Raw genomic sequence first — 24335 nt, forward strand, 5'->3', positions numbered from 1 at the left:
CGATTTATATATGAAATATGTAATACTGAAGAAATCCCCAACTACTATAACTATTATAATGTTCAGTTAAATATGGGTTGCTCTGTTATCAAACATGCCTCTTAAAAAAGCAACTCTAAGTGAAACTTCTTCAAAGCTGTTTTAAAAGCCTTGATGTTTTCACTTTTCCTAACTTCCGTAGGTAACTTATTCCATGGCTTACTGGCAATGAAGGAAAAAGATTTATGCAGCCACTCAGAATTAAAATGAGGCTGAGCCAGATTACTGCCTTGACCCCTGAGATTATAGCCTACCTGTCTTAAAATTAAAAAGTCAGTAATATAACTAGGACCATGTTACGAAAAATAGTATTGCGTGACTAGCGCTACATTCTAGAGGCTTCGCGAGAGTTCGTTGTTTGTTTATTTTTAGGTTCGTACGTGTGCGTTTCTAAATCGGTGTATTTTGTAATCCTTCTATAATTAGAACTATTACTAATTTAGAGAATTCTAGAAGCTTATTGTAAGAGTATATAAGTAGACGAGTCCCAGCGAAGTTTCAACTAATCTTTCACAAGCGAACAGAGTTGGAGTTAGCCGTGTTTAGTCAAGCGTGACAAGAGCTGTATTTATTCAAGTTGGCGGAGGCCGTGCAAGTTTGTCGAGTACGAGTTGCTTAGAGTTTAACTTGTGGAAATTACGTTCATTTTCGAATAAATCTTCTTGTTGTTGTTCCGACAACCCTGCGTTCAGTTTAGTGCCGAACAAACTTTCCTCAAAACATTCGAACTCGTAACATTGGGGGCCTGTCCGGGAGAGGAATTCATTTGTTTACCGACTACAGAAACCAGGAAAGGACAATTCAAGAAGGAGTTACAGAAAAAGTAAGAAGAACTGTACAAGAGAGTGTATTGTGGTTTTGCTGTGAAACACCGCTTTGGAAATGGAAAAGCTTTTGCAGATGGGAAAAGAATTTGGTTTGGAAGGAGAAAAGCTCCTTGAGTTTGTGAGAGACGAGGAAGAAAAAGAAGAGAAACGCAGACTGCTTGAAGAAGAACGAAGAAGGGAACGGGAAGAGAGAGAAGAAGAAAAGGAAGAGAGACGTCGAATGCTTGAAGAGAATAAAAGAAAAGAAGACGAAGAGAGAGAAACTAGGCGACAAGAACGCGAACTAAGAAAATTGGAGATGGAAGCCGAGCTGTTGAAACAGAGAGAGAGCATTGAAGCGGCAAAAAGAGAACACGAGTTGGAGATTGCACGTTTGGCCGTGCAAAATGCTGACGGGCGTCCTGAAGTAAGAGAGGATAGGGCCAAGGCACCCAAGCTTCCCTCATTCATCGATGGCAAGGACGACTTGGATGCTTATTTACAGAGATTTGAGAGATTTGCAGCCACAGCTAAGTGGGAGAAAACAGGATGGGCTTCGAAACTTAGTGCTCTTTTGTCTGGACGTGCACTAGAAGTTTATTCGCGGTTATCTGAGGAGGCAGCCCAAGATTATGACCGGGTGAAGCTAGCTTTGATGAAGAGATATGACCTTACGGAGGACGGATATCGCTGTAAATTTAGAACATCGAAGCCGGAAGTCGATGAGAGTCCAGAACAGTTTATAGTGCGGCTGGAGAGATACTTGTTGCGGTGGTTGCAACTGTCACACACTGAACAGTCCTTTGAAGGCCTGAAAGACTTAATTGTGGAAGAACAGTTTATTGACTCCTGCCCAAAGGAGTTAGCCATTCATCTTCGTGAAAGAGCCCCGGAAACGCTTGACCAGATAGCGAAAATCGCCGATCAATACTTGGAAGCACATGGAAAGCAGTTGTTTAGTTCCGCGACCAAGAGGCCATCCAAAACGGAGGAAACAAAGAATTCACAGAGTGAGACAACAGCTCCCCAGTGTTACAAATGTAATGCCCACGGACACAAAGCGATTAACTGTCCAGCTCTAGTAAGAAAGTGTTTCCTATGTGGCAGGCGAGGTCATGAGGCGAGGAACTGTCGAGCGAGTGGACGGAAGTCAGGAAATCAAGGTAAAGATAGTAATCTTGTGCAACGTGGTCAAGTTAGTGCTGGCTGTTTGGTTAAGTCACCAGATCTTAACGCTACCCCTGAGGAAGTTAAGTCGTGTATTCAAAATGATCAGCTTCTGTTGGCCTGTGGCAAGAAAGTCCCGTTGCTAAGTAATGCCTGTGTTGAACCCTTATCTGGAGTAAGAAGTAAGATGCCAGTTGTAAAAGGCAGAGTAGGAGAGAAGACTGTTGACGTTTTAAGAGATACCGGTTGCAGTGGAGTTGTAGTCAGGAAGAACCTTGTTAGCGAGGATCAGTTCACCGGAGATTTTAACGTCATGCTGCTTATAGATAACACAGCGAGGAAAGTGCCTATAGCAAGAATTTATGTTGATACGCCTTATCTCAAGGGTCACGTAGAAGCGCAGTGCCTTTCAGATCCTATCTACGACCTAATTATTGGTAATGTACGTGATGCAAGGGACGCACAAAATCCAGATCCCAGTTGGCAAGAGGCTTGTGCGGTAACGACCCGAAGTCAAGCTAAGAAAAAGGATGAACGCACCACTTTGAGAGTGCCTAGTACCCGTGAAAACCCTATTGTGGATAAAGAGAAGCTCAAACAGATGCAGCGAGAAGATGAGAGCCTACGTAAGTATTGGGATCGAGACGGTGTACTAGTGAAGGGTCAGGCGGAGATTTCCTTTGAAGAAAAATCCGGAGTACTGTACCGCTTGTACCAGCATCCCTATGTAAATGGTGGTAAGCCACTTAAACAAGTTATGGTACCTGGAAAGTTGAGACGCTCCATAATGCAAGTAGCTCACGGATCGATCATGGGCGGACACATGGGTATAAAGAAAACAACGGACAAGATCCAGAGTGCGTTTTACTGGCCTGGAATTCAAGGTGACGTGACTCGATTTTGCAAGTCCTGTGACGTTTGTCAGAAAACCGTAAGTAAAGGATCAGTACCAAAAGTACCGTTAGAGAAGATGCCATTGATTGATAAACCCTTTAAGAGAGTAGCAATAGATCTTGTTGGCCCTATAAGTCCCCCGAGTGAAGAAGGACACAGATATATATTGACACTGGTAGATTTTTCGACTCGCTACCCAGAGGCTGTGCCGCTAAAGAACATTGACACAGAGACTGTAGCAGAGGCATTGGTAGATATTTTCAGCCGTCTAGGAATACCCGAAGAAATCTTGAGTGATCTCGGTACGCAGTTTGTTTCTGACTGCATGAGAGAAGTCACCCGTCTACTCAGCATTAAACAGCTTACAACAACACCCTATCACCCGATGTGTAACGGCTTAACGGAGAAATTCAATGGAACAATGAAGTCTATGTTGAAGAGACTGTGTAGTGAGCAGCCAAGGCAGTGGCATCGCTATATAAATCCGCTGTTGTTCGCTTATCGTGAAGTTCCCCAAGAGTCCACCGGTTTTTCACCGTTTGAGTTGTTATATGGAAGAGCTGTCAGAGGACCAATGGCTATACTCAAACAGCTGTGGACGAAAGAAGTTGACGAGCCTGAGGTAAAGAACAGTTACCAATACGTTTTCGAATTACGAGAGAAGTTAGAAGATACTCTTAAACTCGCCCATAGTGAACTGGAGAAAGCCCAGCAGAAAGGAAAACACTATTACGACCGAAAGGCCAAAGTTAGGAAGTTCCAGTCAGGTGAGAAAGTGCTTATACTGCTACCTACCGACCACAACAAGCTACTTATGCAGTGGAAGGGCCCCTTTGAAGTTAGTTCTGTGGTAGGTCTCAATGACTACAAGGTGAAAGTAAAAGGCAAGGAGAAAGTTTACCACGCTAATCTACTTAAAAAGTATTTTGAGCGAGAGGAGACCACAACCGAAAGAGCATTAGCTGGTGGGGTAGGCGCTTCGTGTGTAGACGATGCTGTCAACTGTGCAGTTGAAGCAGATGAAGCAGAAGAAGAAAACATTGATTTCTTAGAGCTTGGTGGATATGTAGCAAAAGAATCGATCGAGGATGTTAAAACCGGACCAAATCTGACGAATGAGCAACGCAATGAATTTACGGATCTGGCTAAACAGTTCGCGAATTTGTTCACTGAAGCACCAGGCGCTACAGATCTCGTTCAGCATCATATCAAACTCGTTTCAGACGAACCGGTTAGATCAAGACCTTACCCAGTGCCTTACAGCATCAGAGAGTCGCTGAGAAGAGATATTGTCGACATGATCAAAATGGGAGTTATTAGAGAGTCCAGTTCTCCGTATGCATCACCTGTGGTAGTAGTGAAGAAAAAAGACAACACAAACCGTGTGTGCGTTGATTATCGGAAACTAAATAAACTAACTGTATTTGACCCCGAACCTATGCCAACCGCCGAACATTTGTTTCAGAAGCTTAGTGGAGACAAGTTCTACTCAAAAATTGACCTAAGCAAGGGATATTGGCAGATAAAAATACCGGAAGAGGACATACAGAAAACGGCGTTCGTAACACCCGATGGATCGTACGAGTTCCTGAAGATGCCGTTCGGAATGATCAACTCTGCAGCAACACTGAAGCGTGCAATGAAGAAGCTGCTAAAAGATTTAGCCAACGTTGATTTCTACTGGGATGATATATTGGTTCACACCCGTACGTGGGAAGAACATATTGGAGCCCTAAGAGAGCTATTTTTACGCCTTGTACAAGCGGGGTTCACTATTAGACCTACTAAGTGCCTATTCGGTGTAAACAGTGTGGATTTCCTAGGCCACCGACTAGAGCAAGGAATGATTGGTCTACATCAGGATAATGTGGAGAAAATTAAAGATGCCCCAAGACCAAGCACAAAGAAACAGGTGCGATCATTTATGGGTCTAGCAGGATACTACAGAGATTTTATTCCCAACTTTGCAGCGATTGCAGCGCCCTTATCTGACCTTACGCGGAAAGGCCAACCTAATAAAGTTGAGTGGAGTGAAGCCCAAGAGAAAGCCTACCGAACAATCAAGTCTTACCTAACAAGCGAGCCTATTCTACGGCTCCCCGATCCAGCTAAAACCTATTTCTTAAGGACGGACGCCTCCAACAGTGGAATCGGTGCAGTATTAATGCAGAAACATAATGAGAAGTTATTCCCTGTTTGCTACGCAAGCAAGAAATTGACAGGTGCAGAAAGGAACTATTCTACAATTGAGAAGGAATGTCTAGCAATTGTATGGAGTATCAAGAGATTTCATCTCTATCTGTACGGAGTTTCTTTTGTTCTTCAGACGGACCATGAACCCTTAAAGTATATGAACAGTGCTAAGTTTAACAACGGACGCCTTATGCGTTGGGCTATGTTTTTGCAAAGCTATTCATTCAGAGTTGAAGCCATTAAAGGCTCAGAGAACGTTGGAGCAGATTACTTGAGTCGTGTAGAGGATTAAGTTTGCTAACATTGAACTGCACCTTATTTCGCAATTTTTCTTACTTAGGATAAATTTAGGAAATTTCTTCTAGAAGGGGGTTATGTTACGAAAAATAGTATTGCGTGACTAGCGCTACATTCTAGAGGCTTCGCGAGAGTTCGTTGTTTGTTTATTTTTAGGTTCGTACGTGTGCGTTTCTAAATCGGTGTATTTTGTAATCCTTCTATAATTAGAACTATTACTAATTTAGAGAATTCTAGAAGCTTATTGTAAGAGTATATAAGTAGACGAGTCCCAGCGAAGTTTCAACTAATCTTTCACAAGCGAACAGAGTTGGAGTTAGCCGTGTTTAGTCAAGCGTGACAAGAGCTGTATTTATTCAAGTTGGCGGAGGCCGTGCAAGTTTGTCGAGTACGAGTTGCTTAGAGTTTAACTTGTGGAAATTACGTTCATTTTCGAATAAATCTTCTTGTTGTTGTTCCGACAACCCTGCGTTCAGTTTAGTGCCGAACAAACTTTCCTCAAAACATTCGAACTCGTAACAGACCATTAGAATTAAGGCATTTATATATCAAGATCAATGTCTAATAATACCTACGCTGTCTTAAAGTACTCGATTTAACTAATTCTAAAAGACGTTCATAACTGTTATTTTTAACTTTAAATAACGTTCTTAAAATGTAATAATTAGCGTCTTCAAGTCTATCGGCCTGCACTTTGCCAAGACCAATAAATAATATGCTACAATATTCTAAATGTGGGACAATGAATGCTTTATATAATGATATCATAGTGTTCACCGATATGAACCGAGAAATTCTTTTTAAGGCAGCAGTCTTTGCACAAACTTTTTAAAGCTCTTCAGTGATATGCTCCTTAAAGGTAAGCCTTTTATCCAAGATGACGCCCTAGATTTTCAGAGTGGGTTTAATATCTACTTTGATGCCATTAATTTGGATCTCATATTCATATGTCGAAGAACCAAGAATCATGGCCTGAGTCTTTGTATTGTTAAGAGAGAGATAATTTTGTTTAAACCATGTAGTAAGAGTTGACAAGTCTTGGTTAACCATAAACTGTAACGCTGTCGAAAAAGCATCAGACGAATAGCTGGTGGCATCATCAGTTTATAATCTCAGCGCCATATTAGAGGTACAATAATTAATATCATTTATGAAGATGTTGAACAAAAGTGGACGAAGTAAAGATCCCCCTTGCACGCCCGCTTTAACTATTCTCCAGCCAGAGTATATGCCATCAATCTTAACTCTTTAGCGACGATCTTTTAGGTATTCACCCAGCAATTTTGTAGCTGCTTCAGAGAAACCGTAAAATCGTATTTTAACCAACAGCAAATCATGGTTTACGCGGTCGAACGCTTTGCTGAGATCTACTGATATAGTTGTGATGGTCCAAGAAAGTAAGAAACAAATCCCGATTTGCTGAGCTTCCTAAAAAAAAATGCCAATAAAAAAAGAATGAGGATCAAACAAGGTACCAGAGGCCCCCCTTATACTCTCTCTAAAACAAATTAAGAAACTTGAAAAATAATAGCGTTTATCGGTATCATTACAATTTGAACGTTCTTTTCCTTTGCCACGCTTCCTTTTTTTGTAACAAAATAAATATGTTTGTCCATTGTTCATTGTCCATAAATATGTTTGCCATGGACAACGAATGATGACAGGTTAATTTTTTAAATTTTCATTTCTCGGGTCTTATCCACTATCTTGCGATTATTATAAAAAACAAAAGCAGCTCGTTGGCGTCGACTTTTCTCGATTCAGTATAAATGGACTTATTAATCTTTTGCGATTTCAATTTCAATTGAGTTGAGTTGAGCAGAGTTGAGATCTGAGCTAGTCCCATTAGCAGTAACTTCTGATAGACAAACCAAAGCCAGAAATAAAAAGGTATCCACTGAGTGTTAGAAAAAGCATCTAACAATAGAGTATGTATTGATTTAAATGAATTTATATTTAAGTAGTTATCAGTAGAGACCTGCCAGTTAGGTACTCACTGTAAGTCTTAGGCTAATCATTCCCATATGAAAAAATCATTATTCCTCTCTATTTATAGGTCACGTGTAAGTTTTATAAATGTTTCTGGAATACTTGATCATAAATACTTTAATGTTTCATCAGTTTTCCTGTCCATAACAAGCATTTTAAGAACCTTGTAGTGCCGGTCATGCTCTAGTGTTTCCACAAATTCCAGCTACACTTGAGGGCACATGGTATTTTTTCCAACAGAAAATATCATTTCCTTTCATTTTATTTATATTTGTTTTTGATTTTTCAAGTTCTCTGGCTCCAAATATACTATGTAGCTACTTTTTTGTTATTTCAAGTTCTCTGGCTCCAAAATATATTATTTAGCTCCTTGAAAGTTGAAAACAAAGACGGTATTGATTCATAATTTATGCGGCTAACATTGAGCTGCTTATCGTTGTATTTTTAGAACTATGAACAGGTTGGAAAACGGGAAAAAAAATGAAAACTGAAGCGAATTTTAAGAAATGTTTATTTGCGTTGTTTAGATATTCGGCTCAATTTTAATCGACCGGCCGTACCGATAGTAATTGTTCCACAGAAAAACGTTTGTATTTGTTATTTTGCTTTTGTTAGAAAAACATTTTTCTGATCCTGTGGTAACTTGTGAAAACAGCTTTCAAAGCCTTTTGTCTAATAATGAAGATATTTCGGCATATCACAAATTAAAGTGATTTTCATTAAGGCCCTGAATTAAATGAATTAAAGACATAGTAAAAATGCTGGAATTGTGAAAATTACATATTCAAATACTGAGGAAGATAAAAATTTAACAAGTTGTTAAAATTTCATAAGACCGAAAACTCCAAACAAATCTGTATTGTATTTAAGTATGGAAGTTTCGCTAAAACAATCCTCGAAAAAATGTCCTCTTCCTACTACTTTCCTTCTCGTGAAAGCGAGTCGGTCGTTTACTCAAAGAAGAGAATTTAAATTTTAAAGTCAAATTTTGTGCAAAAAGCATCTATGGATTTTTTTATTACTTTTCTCAATAATTGGTCTGTTCGGCGATAGGAAATGAATCATTTTATTGGTATGGCTAAAAAAAAAAGTTATTACCAAAATTCTGTCCCCTTATGGGTAATAAGCTGAAGTAGAAAGAAATAATTCTTTGTTAGGGATCGAGCTTTAGCATAGATGCGAAAGTCGACTACGAGTATCGTGTAATAAACTGCAAAGTGATTATTTTGGCATTTTTAACCAAATGGCATAGCGAACACAAACTTCTTCGAAGGAAAATAATACCCAACCTCTGGCCGTTGAAAGTATCTCAAAAACATTGATGCTAAACCTTGCCTTTTTCTAGTTTTAAAAATTAAGAGTTACTAATTGCAACTGAATAGGTCAATGAATTAAACATCAAGCCGACCAATTCCTGCAGCAAGGAAAACTATAAATAGAGGTTTTGCACAGCAGCCATGTTGGATGGCAGGAACAATGAAAATATTTTGCATAAGAAAGAAAATTTTTTTCCCATGGGTAAAATAATCTATTGTTCCTGCCATCCAACATGGCTGCTGTGCAAAACCTCTATAAATACAGAATAACGTTTGAACAAATCGACCAAACGTAAAATTACATCTGTAGCGCTGTTCAATTCACAACGGTGAGAATACACAAGACAAACATTACACATTAGGCACTGAGATAGAATAAATATATGAAAATCATATATTTTGAACTGCGGTATTTGATACGTATGATGGACGATCCTCGCAGTAGATAGCGCTATTTGAGCAATAGCGAAATTCAGACCTGAAAAAAAAATCAGGCCTGTACGGGACTCGAACCACTGACCTGTCAGTGGTTCGAGTCAGTGGTTCGAGGTCAGTGGTTCGAGTCCCGTACAGGCCTGATTTTTTTTTCAGGTCTGAATTTCGCTATTGCTCAAATAGCGCTATCTACTGCGAGGATCGTCCATCATACGTATCAAATACCGCAGTTCAAAATATATGATTTTCATATATTTATTCTATCTCATTTATCACTTTCACGGGTTCATTACGAATCAACTTAACGGCCTGCTCTCAGTTGGCTTGTTAGCTCAATTGGTTAGAGCGCTGCACTAGTATCGCAGAGGTCAGTGGTTCGAGTCCCGTACAGGCCTGATTTTTTTTTCAGGTCTGAATTTCGCTATTGCTCAAATAGCGCTATCTACTGCGAGGATCGTCCATCATACACATTAGGCACTGGTATGCTGAAATAAATTCAACCACTTTTAGTTGCTTGAGTTTCTTTTTATTTTTTAGTCCTTCCGTTTCTGTTGGAAATCGTTGGCCCATTCGCATCGCTATTTTCTGTTTTTATTTCCAAGAGGATTTGTTGTCTTCGGTTTTACATACAGTTTTGTTTTAATCTTCACACATAGTACAAATTGCTTATAAATCAAACCTGAAGCTGGGTCCTCATCACTCTGTAAGGACCCTCTGTGAAGTATGGTACTGTTTTGATGGTGTTGGAAAATTTCGGTTGATCGTAAATCCCAGGGCCAATTGTAGACAAACTACTGAAATCTTAGACATGTACATCCCCTACAGTTTGGGGTTCTCGGGAACCAATCAGGGGTGTATATTACACTTTTCCTCCTCTTAAATTCTAGTGGTCGATGGTGGCCGATCTTTGAAGTTAAATATAAACTTCCATTTTGACTGTCGATGACGTCAGTGAGAATCATTACTGAGCTCGGTCCTGGGATCCAACCACGTTAGTCAAGAGAACCTAAGATGGTGTGGAAACACTGAATACCTTATTCCTGCAACAATTATTTGGGACAAAAAAATAAAGCCTTTGCAATTTGACATGCTTTCCAAGACAAAATCTGCACTCCCCGATCCCATCCTCCTTGCCAGCTCTAGCGTCCTTTTGAAAACTGACAATTTCTATGGAATTTTGTTGGGACGTGCCGGCAAGTCCTAACACCCCACCATCAGTTACTCATGATCAGAGCTCTGAAAAAAAGGAAAACAACAACAAGAACAACAACAGACAGTTCTCAAGAACTAAGAACTAATTTATTGATTTTAACAAACTGTAGTTTGCAACATGTTACCATAATTAAGATTATGAGCAAGTATCAGTTTGTCAACACTAAAAGTTACGGCTCCTATAAAGCGTACTTTTTAAGTTTACATGCATTGAGAGGCTAAGAACGTTTCCAAGATATTTAATTTCGCGTTGTTATCAAGCATAAACGTTCTTTCTATATGCTAATTGCAGGGTTCTTCTGCATTTCAAGTAAAAACGCACGAGAGCCTCCAGAAAATTATTCTAGAAATTGACAGAAATATAACAATCTAACAGGTAAATAAAGTTTTGTCTAAACTTGAACGTGTCATCACCTTGACATATATAACCGCTCTTGTACCCTGAACGATAGAGTTCAATTAGAAACAGAACCGAAATGAGTGAGTCTCATTTTAAAACTCTCAGGCCTTCACTTCACCACTCCCCCGTACAAAAATCGGAAAAAAAAAAAAAACACCAAACAGAGGCCACTTCTACAAGTTGGTATTTATCCCTGGCCAGTGTTACATTTTCCCAGGATACTGCTAGAGGTGAAGCCGAACACTCCTGAATCGACTGAAAATCGTGAAACCAAAACAAAAATATTCACAAACGGCGGACTCTGCTGATAGTAAGCGGAGGACACCATGCGAATCGAAAAATGAAATGATATTTTCGGGGAAAATTTTCAACTGACGCCAATGACACCAAAAGTCCGCGGGAACATAAAGTCGGCCCGAACGGCTGAAAAACAATGACATGGGGTCTCACTGGCGGTTTGAAATCTGTAAATCGATCTTTGGTTTGAGCTGTAAAAATAAAATAATAAAAAAAAAGACAAAGAGATGCATGATTAACCATCACTGTCTATTGAAAAGCATTCTTAGATATGTAATGATTGAAATATGCGAGAATGTAAGGAACTGTCTCCACGATAGTTTCCTCATAAAATACCTACTAGTCCTAATTTCTCGCAAGATATAAATAGATAATATTTTTTAGCCAAAGTCTAATAATCTAGGAAGCTGTATTTACATTAAGCTGGCCTACAAGCAAAACAAATTTGTGGCTAAAATGGCCATAGCCGTAAGAAACAAAACCAAAATGATAACAGAGCAGGATCTTTACGTACTTTTTTATAAACCATATTTTGATCAGCTACTCTTAACATGCCGTCCGGTGGAATATATTTTTAACAGAACAAAAACACAAATAGTCAATTAAACTTCTAGTTCCGGTAACGACCACTATACAGGTCTGTGAGCCGTCTTTTGCAATCGTGTTTCATTTGGACGAAGAAAATTTCGTTTTATCTGGTAAATAATGACCAGCATTATCAGTTTTGTAATATTCGTGCCGATTTTTTTTTTTAAATACTTATGACAAGGCATAGATCAAGCTTTTTATGTCTTTGTTCAAAGTGAAAACCTATTTTACCACGAGAAAGAGAAAGGAAAACAAAACAGAACAAAAAGAGCAACTACTCCAAAATGTATTTTATCCCTTGTTTAAAACGGACTAATGAACATTTACCTGAGGGTGATGCCGGCAAGTCTCATGCCTTCAGTATTTTTAATTTAGCACCACTGAAGAGATCACATGCAAGTTATAAAAAACTGTCATGTATAATTTGCGACATAAATGGTTTGTTTTCTAGCTACCTAGTAGGAGTTCTTTACCAACGTGATCTTCAATTGAGCCCTGACAGTAGGATTGAATTCACTTCGCCAAAAAACACCTTGTAAGGGTGATTATCTTCTAAACTATTCAGTGCTCTAGTCTTTGTTAGGTTGAATGCATTAGTTTTTGAAAAAATAATATGAGTCGCAGGAGACATTAATTAGACTTTTTCTTTTCTTAATGAGAATTTTTCGTAACAAAAGGCGATCTTGTGGTCAGTTATTATTACGGAAAATACCCGATTAAGGGTATTCATGAAACAACTGGAAACATATTTATTTAGGAAAAATGTTCTCAATTTAGCACTGACAAGAACCCAGAAAATTCTAAGAGCAGAGTACTGTAACTTTCACAAAAGGCGTTGTCCACAAACAATGTTTAAAATGTGAAAAGCGACTATTCCAACGTTGTTTCAACTTAAAAATGTTTAGATTATATGTCCAAACACCGACTAGAGAACACTTGCGAGTTAAAACCCCTCACATGTAACACCCTCACACCCTGTTTACTAGATAATTCCACAGCCAGCTATTTTGAAATGGGCGGACTACTACGCTAGAAACAGACTCAAAAGGGTTTATCCACCGACGTACGTGCCGCGTCGACAAATTTGGCGTCGAACTCTGTTGTTATGTTTTATAGGAGTTTTAATCATTTGTGGGAATAAATTAATTTAACGCCGAGCTTTCTCACCCAATACTTAGTTCTCTGTCTTTAAGAAATCCATTGCAAATCCAAAAAAAGAATGCTTTTGAAGTTATGAGCCACAACAACGCAAAAACCCGAAAGGGCCGAAAACAGACTCTTTATTCAATGCCCAACTGACAACTCCACAAGTTTTCTTTTTGAGATCAATTCTTGCGTTTTTGACATTTCCCAAATCAAGTTGGCCAGAAGTTTGACTTTTCGAAACTCTTTAAACCGAGAAGATATTCAAAACCTAGATAGAGCGTCGCTCAAATTAATCACAGAAGCTAATATGGTAATATTGTATACTGGCTCTTCTTTCGCTAAACGGAATACGACGAAAATACAATTCAACTGACGGCAAATAAATGTGATTGAAACGACCAGTCTGCGATACTATGAGTTCATGCAAAAGACAACATCGCACCAAAACCAGATTCCTTAAATATAACTTAACTTTGTTTCGAAAACTCTCCTCTTTCTCGAGCAAATCGTGTTTCTTACAATGCTGAACGGGTAAGAAATTTATAAACTGAGATGTACTCAATTGGTATCTGGAACTTTTAAGCCCGATCGGTAAAGAAATGACAGAAACATTTTCCATTTGGTTCCTATTTCGCTGTTCACCGTTCCTCTCAACAAAAGCGCGGCCACAAATTTTGCTGCGAGATGGATTGTTGGCGGTATCTCTACTCGATCAATTTTTCGTCCGCTAATTTATGCAAACCTTTCCAGACCTTTAAAAGCAGCATTAATTTGCCAAATTCTTACTCGTACTTTCCTAAAACTCTGCCAGTCAAGTCCTATGACGGTGCTTTTCCTTGCACCTCATTTCAAAAATATCGAATGCAAATTTGTTTTCACTGACACCGGAACTGCCAGTAAAATGAGATAAGTTTCTTCATTACACATTTTCTTCGTAATTTATCTTGAAGGCTGTTTGAAAATTTATTTTTCGTTTGGTTTTTTTTCTTTTTTGGAGTTATGTCTTCCATATCTCGACTCTGCCAACAGTCTGCGTCTTCTAATCTCCCGCACTCAGCAATATTAATTTCGGTTTCATCTCTTAATCATAATAATGAAATATTTTATCCCTTTCCCTTTTCTTCCTAGTTTATCTTCCAGTTAACTTTTTACACAAAACAGCTTTGATGCATATGTAAAATATTTTCAACAGTTATTGATATATTTATTTATCTAAAATGTCACAGGAAGCTCAGGGTCAGGGAAGATGAAAAAAAAAAGCAACTGAAAGCTCTAAACAGAGTGCAAAAAAGGGGAGGCCCCGCCTCTCAAGAGAAGGGTGCTTTACGGGGCGTTTGATTGAATACAATCAAAGGAGGAAATCAATTTAAGAAATTCAAATAAATGGGTCACACTCTAATTATCTTGTGCCTTTAACTCTTCCTTTTCGACTTGTGCACCATTTGTAATAATTATAATAATAATAATAATAATTTGTATAGCGCAAATTCCATACAATGTTCAAATGCGCTTCACAATAAAATAATACAGTAATAATTAATACCACTATTAAAATAAAATAAAATAAAATAAATACTAGAACTACATACAAATACTAATGTTATACTAATACTGCTATAATATCGTGTTCAGGCTAAGATAACGCTAAAAACACAATATTTCTTAAATTTTTATTCATCCTTTTATTCATTTTTATTCATCCTTTTATTCATCCTTTCTTCGTCCAAATGAAAAAAATCGGCACGAATATTACAAAACTGATAATGCTGGTCATTATTTACCAGATAAAACGAAATTTTCTTCGTCCAAATGAAACACACTCCCAGACATCTTATCGATATTCAGTGCCCGTAGAAAACATCAGGGTGTAAAGAGCTTACACGATTCATACCTTGAAAGGTGCGTGGAACTAAAAAAAAATATTGATTATTGTGAATACTTTGTAGTGATTAAGCTGGGAATAGGTTTTGTGAGATTTCAACAACTTTAGAGCCAACTTGTACCAAACGGCCAGGTTTTATCCTCTATAACATGTTTCTGCTCCAAGCTTAAAGATCTGCTGGTTTTATCGTGGGCCACTAGAATTAAACACTTTGTTGCGAAACTGCAGAAAAGTTGTGTTAACCAGAGCTATTTTAGTTGACTTCCAATAAGCCACTCGACTCTCTTTAAATGCAGGGGTCTACTAATAGTTCATTGAGAACTTTGCAGAGACAGAAAACTTGCATGGAGAGCATTATAGACGTGCCTATCTTTTAAAGAAAACTCTCATTTAGACCACCCTAAAAAAAAAAAAATCGTTTGTAATATTCTTGTCATGTGCCAAAAGTAGTTGGTTACAAAATGCATGAACTTATTGAATGAGCTTGAAATCCACTAAACTGAGAAAAATTTGAATATAAAAGCTTGTATATAAATATATGTGAACTGAAAACTATGAAATTAACAAAAGAGGCCAACTTTATTGCTTTTTTTTTTTACAGCCATATCCGCTAAACATGAGAATATACTCTTCTGCATGTTGACTGAGAGGGTATTGATTTGAATTTCCTATGTAATTTCTCCGCCAAGCGGTAGATTTTACTAAAAACTAAAAAAACCCCCGAAAGGTTACAAACGAAGCAGAAAGGCCTACTCTACAAAATTATCCGTCAAAAGAAAGATTTAAAGTCATTCGCATCATATCGGTACAATACGTCTAGACATGTTTCGTCTTTCTTATTCAGTTTTTGTCTTTACGCCGTTTTTTTGCATCGATTATAGAGGGTCTCAGCAAGGTGACGGCTTTCACAGCTAACGGTTAACGTTTTGGCAAATTTACAGTTAACGCTTAATTTTTTTAAAAATTAAGCATTAGGTGTTAACAAGGATCTAATTTTTTTTTTAAAATTAGATCCTTAGGTGTTAACAAAAGCTTTAAAAAGTTGAAGCAGTTTCATCTTTTTCTAAAACTGGATCTCTATGAACGCTAAGGGCTAAACTTCCATGTATACAAAGTAGTAATTTAAGGGAAACCGCTTTGCCTTCAAGTGTAACGGGTTCTTGCTTTGAACTTCGAAACTGTATTATCAGATAAACAGCTTTGTCCATAGCTACTAAATTATTTTGATAATTTTGTAAAGCATGAGATGTCTAAAAATACGCTCTAAATCTTGCTAAACAGATTAAAATTTTTAAAAAGCTTGCAATAACTACATCAGTGATTGCAATTGTGTTCACTGACCTAAAGTTGAACACAGACCATCTGCGTTGTATAAACACCCAAACACAACGTTTGATGAACTGCTCCGGAAAGAGTCGGGCAAAGAACGAAGCAGGGGTCAAATTATCTATGTCGGAAAACATCTACGAATAGACCTACACTTTCAAATGCTGTTTCTATAAATTCTGAACTAAAGGGAAAAAACTAACTTTAGTACCACTGATTGCTTTGGTAAAACTATACCTTAAAACTCTGACCAACAAAAATCTAAAGAATGACTAAATGATTGTTTGACCAGCCCTTAAAACAGAATTACCAACGTACACGCCTCAACGAAGGTGCAAGCATGTTCAGTTCATTGGATGAGTGTAATGTTTACCCGACCATGATCCTCGCTATTATAACAACATTCATTTTGCTGATTTGTTCCATTGTTAAAAGATCCACCCCCTCCCCCACAGGAAAACTCTGCATAAGCCCCGCCAATCCCCCCCAGAGTAACTTCCCCCGCCGCTAGTTCCATTGTTGTACGCACGTAAGTCACCGCCGCCTCCGAAACAACCCTGGCTGCCTCCACCCCCTCCTCCCTGAAGATATCCTTTACCTCCTATACTTCCTTTATTTCCATTAACTCTAGGAGTTGTTTCGTCTTGTCCATTACTAAAGAAGCCACCACCACCACCGCCTACCAAAATAAGAACATGATCAATGATTTCTTATAAAGACCATAAATATCATCTTTTTTGTATTAATTTAACCTTTTACACAATAACATTAGTCAACATATTCTTGATTAAGTTGGTGATCATTTTCTTTATTCTCGTAACCTTAATGTGTAAGTTTGTGGTGATATTGCGAGGAGAAATCAGGGCCCAGTCCTTATTTTTCACCTAGGGGAGGGGGGCACTGGAGAAATTTTGGTTGTGTTCTGATACAATTTCCCTGATCCTCGCCCCTTAGGCTCAAGAACATTTTTATTATCCCCCCCCCCACCCCTGCTTTATACTCGATTAACAAGGACTGTTCCCTCTCCGCTCCCCCTAAAAACCATGGGATTTCCCAAAATCCTCCACCCCCCACTCCCAGGTAATAAATAATGACTGGTTCCTCAAATGCTATTCAGTCTGAGGAGGTAAAGGGTTAAAAGCGGTTGAACAATGACTCACAATATTTTTCAATTACTTTAATTTTTGATTTTTGGAATTTTCTTCAAAATACTATCGGATATTTTTGAGTAATAAAAGAGGTTTTTAAGGACAAGTCAGTTTTAAAAGTGTGTTCTACCATCACTATAGTCCTCTTTGATCCAAACTCGCAATTAGCGAATGGGAAGTTTTTTTTAATCGTTCGGATGTCATCTTATGTAAGACAGGGGTTTCATTAAGGGCCAGGCACCGGGCAAATTGAGCGGTTGTGAGGACGGCTTTGCCAACCTGATTTGACCATCTGGAGGAAAGTTTATCTTATAAAGAAGTTCAGTTCAAAGAGTTTTGCCCGCCTGTGAAAACCAGTTGCCCTCCTGCAAAAAACATTAATGAAACCTCTGGTAAGAGAAATTGAAATGAACTTGTATGCTTATACATACTAACTGTTTGCTCTTGATTGAAAATACAGATGGATTTTCCGTTTTTCTCTACTTACCTGAATATTGAGGACTGGAGAATTTTGGTTGTGTCATGATGTAATCTCCCTGATCTGCCCTGTAAGGGTCAGTAACATTCTTATTATCCCCCCCCCCCCCACCACCTCTGTTTTATACTCTGTTAACAAGGACTGATCCCTCTCCCTGAAAATCACTCAACTCAAGACTCATTTATTCAAGCTAGCTTTTAATATTTCTTAGATATATCATGTACATGTTTTAAATATAGTATTATGTATACATTTTCTTTCTTGTTATATATATATATATATATATATATATATATATATATATATAACTGCAGACAGTGCACACTGTTTCGACCTATGTGGGTCTCATCAGTGCAGTGCATGCACTGGGCCAAGCTCTGGAATAAACCATTGCCTGGGCGCTACACTTGTGGGACCAAGTGCAGACACGTTGCCATGCGCGAGTGCTCAAATAACAACTAAGGTGATGAGCTTCGCCCGAAGGCTAAGTGCATGGCAACCCCAGTGTAGAGTGCTCAATCGCAAGGTAGCCAAAAGGCAAAGCCAAGCGAGAGCTTGTATATATATATTTGTACAAGTCTTCCTTGTTTCGCAGGAGCCATAAAGAAGATTGCCTTTGAAGAAACGGCAATATATAAGCATGGTTTATACGCGAGCGTTTGTTGAATTTCGTTTGTACACGCGTCGAGTAGCCCATCTGTGGCAAATTTAAGCTCAGTAGTGCAAAATTACATCCCGAAATTGCAACGTTTTCAACTTACATTTCTAACTGCGACGGAAAATTGTTCCTCTACTGACTCGTCATCGTCTTCCAAAATACCCAAGATCGCCTCAAAATCTTGATGTTTAACGGGTTTTTGTTTTACGATGTCCAGGCAAAACTAGAACTGTGGGAGGTACGCCAATATCACGAGCAAATCGACCGTGAGAGAGCCCTGGAACGAGAAAAGAAGGAACAGGAGGAAGCCATCCGTAGGGCAGCGGAAATACGCGCCGCTGCGCTTCAGCGGAAACAACATCAAGACGCAGCATCAAGACGCAGCTGTTGTTAATCACCCTGTTACTTTTAAGCCTGCCTTAACTCCACCGTTACCTCTTGGGGCTATACGTCGGACTCTACCCGTCGTGCGCCCCGCTGTTCCTAAGCCCATAGGGATCCAATCCTTTGGGTTAAAACCACAGACTATACCACGGCCCTTGGTTGCCAACTCAGCGCAGTCTGTGCAACGGTTACAGCCCAAACCACAGGTTTCTCAGCGTGTATATACTCCTGTGATTCCAAGTAACGCGTCACGTGCGACTGGGACTCCTGTTCAAGGTGGAGTAACGAGTAACGCAGGTAATTAAAACGACTGTAGCTATTGCACAAATGTGGACAGGCGAGGAAGAACTCAATATGAGTCGGTGTGGAGTAAACGGTAAATCGGAACCTATTAAGTTACAAGGACGCTTTTTTTTTCTCTATACTTGGTGAACACAAGGCCATGCTAGCTCAAATGAAACAGCATTTTCTGATTTTTATTTTTCACCGCCATTTAGTTTGACGTTGCAGTGCAATCATTTCTCTTTCAATAACTCGCCCTGCCCCAGTAATAGCCTTGTCTACAGTTGGTGCACTCCGGTCCAATCCTATGGCAACATCCCGGATGAAGCATTCGTCAAAAGATCAGGTCAAGCAGACGGTCAAGACGAAATCACGCAAGTCGGGAGGGGTTGCTCCTTTGTTGCATCATAAGAAGTACGTTGGAATCGAGACAAGACATGAATAGGTAAGTACCTACATTTAAATCAACTTTTGTGTCGAGTTGTTCATTTTCTTTCAAAAGAATGACCCTCAGCGGAATCAAATTGAGGCTTATCATGACTTTGCATGACAACTGACTGCTAAATCCCCTTTCTTTGGCGACGCTGCAAAATTTTGCTAATTCCAGCTGTATCCAGAAAGCAAGTCCTAGAGAGGTTTTGCACAGCAGCCATGTTGAATGGCAGGAACAATGAAAATATTTTGCATAAGAAAGAAATTTCTTTCCCATGGGTAAAATAATCTATTGTTCCTGCCATCCAACATGGCTGCTGTGCAAAACCTCTATATGAGCTTTGAATGACCAACTATAACTCGAGTTGAGTTTTCTGTAACATACAAGTTCGAGCCGGTATCACACCATTGAATCAAAAGTCACTGATGGGATCTTCCTTTCCCCTAGTGACATGTGTAATGAATATCATTTTACCCATCGTAATAAATATTTTTGTTTCGAATCACGCTTTGATTTATGTGGGAATAAATTTCGTTTTGAAATATAACCTTTTTATGTTTGCATTCAGTGATAACATGTTCCTTCTCCTTTATCTGGTCTCACAGTTTTCGTTATTTTACAGACATGCCATTTGTCGAAAAGTTCTTGATGGCATTTTGGATAAGATTGATCGCAATGAAGATGCCGAACGCAAAAAAGAAGAGAAAAAACGCGCAAAGGAAGAAAATCAGGCACTTAGGTTGGAACGACAGAAAGCAAACAAACTCAGTGTTTTACTTCAGAAGCGAAAAGAGGTGCTCAAACGGGAACTGATGCGAAAAAGAGACCTCCTCGAGAGAGATCTTATTTTGGAGCTTCGGCAGCAACAGCAGATCAATAAGAACAAACGGAAGCAAGGGGCCACAGAGAGAAGGAACTCACAGAGTACACCAGAAGGGCCCAAGGCCAAGAAGAAGAAAATTGAAGAACGACTCTTTTGCATTTGTAAGAAACCCTACGACCCAATTCAGTGAGTTTGGCTGTGTTTTTGTTTGTTTCGTTGTTGTAATTGATGTTTAATAGATATTGGTCGATAGATATGAGGTTGATAACATACCGTCACAGTTTTCTCCATAGTTTACTGTCATTTTTTTCTGCCATAGATTTTATATTGTATGTGACATGTGTGCAAACTGGTTTCATGGGAGCTGTATCCAGATCTCTCCAGACGCTGCACAAAGTATGGATGAGTGGACCTGTGCCGAGTGTGCCCAGGCTCGCCGTGGAGTGGAGGAGGAAGAACTTTATTGCTTGTGTCGCCAGCCATATGACGAGAAAAAGTAACTCGTGTTAATTTGGTTCAGCCGATATCTTATTTAGTTACGTAAAAGAAAAGGACAGATACTTTTTCTTGAGCGATGTTTCGTGCAACTGAAACCACCCCAAGGAAGAGCTTTATTCAACAGTGACGTCTGCACGTGTGCAAAACGCAAGGCATTGATCATAGAAATGAAATTTTATCTTCATTGCCCTTTTTTCATTACAGCGGTCACTTAGTTTTTATGTAGAACAAAAACATACTGTCAGAGTCTGGGCATTTCTTCATGACCTTATAATCTACTAACCTCTAAGTTCTAATTGTTTGTTTTTATCAGGACTGGTTTCACGGAGCATGCGTTGGAATCACACCTGTTGAAGCTGAAAATATCGATTACACTTGCCCGCGATGCACTCAGTCCCAGGCTCAAGCGAACACGCAGCCGCTTACTGGAAAAGACTACGACTCGCTTAAACGATTGCTGAGATCGCTACGGGTAAGTGGAGAGACAGAAATTTTCTTATCTTTTTGTAAACACTAAAAAGGTGAAAATGATCCCAAATGGGCATGCATAGCTAGTAGGCTCAATGTTTCATGATGCAGACATTTTCAAGTGTGTCCTTAAGAATTTATTCAGACTTTTCACCGGTGTTTTAATGCTGATTTACGTCCCATTCATGTTGTAGAGTCATAAAATGGCGTGCCGTTCCTAGAAGGTGTCAATCCAGACGAGGTTCCCGAATACTATGAGGTCATCACTGATCCAATAGGTGAGTCACGTCATGTATGCCTCAGTAAATTGGTAAAAGTTTACAAGTTTTGTGCCTTTTTTAAGCAACACACTATTTGTTTATTGTAAAATAATTGTATTCTTATTTTCTCTAGTGCCGCCCTTCAGCAGTCCGGAGGCTTTCTGCGTGAGGCTTTGCTCTCGCCTTTCTTTCTTTCCGAGATGACTTCGAACCGTTGTTGCCCTTCTTCCCTCCGTCCTATGGTCCCTGTCCCTCTCCACGAAATTTTCCAAGCCGGTGACACACTTGGCGGTTTTTTACGCCGATCGGCGCGCAAATCGCCATGTGCGTCGCCGCCTTGAACACTGTTGAGTTCTTAGACCAAACACTTTAGCCTCGCACTCCTTCTCTCATCCAATAAAAGCTCACTTGAGATAAACTTGTATCCCATTCAGAAATATGTCGGCACATACTATTCACACTGGGATACGCTTTTTTTTTTTTTCTTTTTTTTTTTTGAGGGGGAGGCGGTGGTGGCTGTTTTTAACGCTTTTTCTTTTAACTCAGATGATATTTATTTGACAGCATTTCCTTTTCTTCTCGCTAGACTTGTCCAAAGTCGAGGAACGTCTAAATTCCAAGTCTTACGCGTGCCTGGAATCATTCGTCAGCGATGTAACCAAGATTTTTGACAATTGCCGTTACTTCAACCAGAGGGATTCACCGTACTACCGCTGTGCTGAGGTATTGGAGAGCTTCTTCGTGCAAAAACTATGTGCAGTAAAAACCAGAAAATAAATTAAACTGGTATCTAAAGTTGACAAAGATGGCCTAGAAAATTAGTCTTCCTAACCGGGAAACGGAAAAAAAGTTAGCTACACACCTTGTCCTATTAGTCGCATAACCAGTTCAGAAACTTTAGACTTTGTCAAAAAAGAAAAAAAAGAAACCGTGTTTGTAACAAAAAATATTATGTATTAGCTGAACTTGCCTTTTTTTACAGTGTGACGGAGCCACTGAAGGAGTAAGTTTAGACATAGTGTTATAACCAGTGAGATTTGTAAACGTTGTGGAAGCCATATATCTGATTGGTAATTGTGTAAGCCAGTTACATTACCAAACGCTCACTTTCCTTGTAGAGATCGATTATGAGATGTAAGTTATAGTGTGGAGTTAAGAGAAGAATTACCTTGGCGAAAAACTATTATTATGGAAGGGAAAATAGATTAGTTAGGTGGCTTTTCGCCGTGTCATAGACTTATTAAATTAAAAGAAAACTGAAGTGTTACTAAAAACGTTGTCATACTGGTTTTGGTACACTGTCAGGAGGCAAACCGTGTAGATAAACCATCATCTATTAAACATTTTGTAATTAGTTTTGATTGGTTTCTTGCGACAACAGCCCTGAATATTACATATTTCTTTGCGTCGTATGGAAGAGCCATAACCGAAAAACTCGAATAGCCAGTTATTTTTTTACCTCAATCTTTCCGGCAAACTTGGTGTGCGGTTTTCCTTATCTAAAGTTTGTTCAGTTGTTCTGCTCTCAGAGAAGTTTATTGTAGTCCTGTGCTTTTTATATGGCTCACTAAATAAACCGAGCGTTTTTCTTCCCGATTACGATTATCGAGAGAATAATATGAGATTGTTCCCTGGGAAGGTAAAAAAAATCAAGAGGAATAGAGGTGTCCAAGCTTAAATATTCTTACAAATGATTGACAAGCCGTAAATCAAAGGATGAACGGTCCTCGTTAAAGATGCCACGATTTATTTTAACCAATGACTAGCGGACACATTCAGGAAAGTCGCGTATCAGATGGGTTGCTCGAACTAATGTACCGCAAGGAAAATTATTTTGGTTTTTTATCTTTCTTTCATTCTCATATCTGTTTATAATCGATGGTTTGGGTGTAACTAAACAAAAGCGACCAGAACAAGATTTAGGTACTTTATCGATAGACCTTAACTCTAGGACCTCAAGGTCAGAGTTAACTCTGTCAAGGTGTAGTAAAAGTTCACCTGAGCCTTATTTGTGATCAACAAGACACCCAATTTAAAATAACTTAACAAATGTTTACTCTTCAGGTAATCTTTTCATCTTATTATCGACAAATTTTGGCGGATATAACAAAAGATATATGCATATTTCCGTCTGACAGCAACAAATTAGTTTAATTAAGAAACGTCCTACAAAGCCGAGGCCCTTAACCACACATTACCAGAACTGATTACTTACGTATAAAAGACATTGTGTGCTCTACGAAAGAGGGCCGATTAAGCTAAAAGTATGGGATATAGTACTGTATTTATTTTTGTTCTTCTCTGTTTCTCGTCGTTCACTGCCTATGGTAAGCAGAATTTTTTTTGTGGTCTAATCGAGTCTTTCAAAATTTTGTTTATTTTTACGTTTCTGTATCATGGTGCAAGAGCAACTTTTGAGCTGAGAGGCCCACTAACGAGGGAAGAATTTTGCTTTGATTTCACTAGAAAATCCGGGACTTGCGCTCCTTTATACACCGATGTATCTTGACGACAGTGGGCAAAGCATTAAATTGCGTCACCTCTTTTTTCGAACGAGTGATAATAACAGTAACGCAGTAAAATTCAGATTTGATGTGAAAAATATTTTCAAATCGGTTTGTTGCTATATCTGCCTTAGAGTCCTGTCTTGCCGTCTCAACAGAACTGGACGGATTCCGGGGTAACTTTTCCTTGGCGCTTTATTTCGGTCGAACGCCAAGGTGTGCATTAGTGCCAGTGTTTCTCTATATTTTACTCTGGTCGGGAGGTAGATCCGTTCCCTATCCAAAAAGCTATGGCAGGAAAACAATGGAAAACAACAACAACAACAACAAAAAAATCAAATTTGACTCGGATAGGGCGGAGGACTTAATCCCGAGTGTGTTCAATTGCCCTGAGTTTTAGGCCAGCACTCTC

General features: G+C 39.0%; 2 protein-coding genes and 1 long non-coding RNA gene across 3 annotated transcripts in view; 2 read left to right on the forward strand and 1 right to left on the reverse strand.

Moving 5' to 3' along the window:
• The window catches only part of LOC111338131 (uncharacterized), a 96883-nt gene that overhangs the window by 67341 nt on the left and 5207 nt on the right, over window positions 1-24335 (reverse strand). The gene's annotated exons all lie outside the window — the stretch shown is intronic.
• LOC148721203 (uncharacterized) lies at window positions 336-5860 on the forward strand. The gene has a single exon (XM_088734738.1). It carries the CDS (start codon window positions 922-924, stop codon window positions 5389-5391), a length of 4470 nt encoding a protein of 1489 aa, XP_088590864.1. The 5' UTR covers window positions 336-921; the 3' UTR covers window positions 5392-5860.
• Window positions 21060-22363, forward strand: LOC148721204 (uncharacterized). The gene is made up of 3 exons (XR_015992139.1): window positions 21060-21163; window positions 21354-21437; window positions 22006-22363. It is a non-coding gene; the product is annotated as an uncharacterized LOC148721204 (long non-coding RNA).

Source organism: Stylophora pistillata, chromosome 10 (assembly GCF_964205215.1).
Source record: "Stylophora pistillata chromosome 10, jaStyPist1.2, whole genome shotgun sequence".
NCBI classification, from domain to species: Eukaryota; Metazoa; Cnidaria; class Anthozoa; order Scleractinia; family Pocilloporidae; genus Stylophora; species Stylophora pistillata.

Coding starts and splice junctions, on each gene's coding strand:
- LOC148721203 (XM_088734738.1), top strand. CDS start 922: ATGGAAAAGCTTTTGCAGATGGGAAAAGAATTTGGTTTGGAAGGAGAA.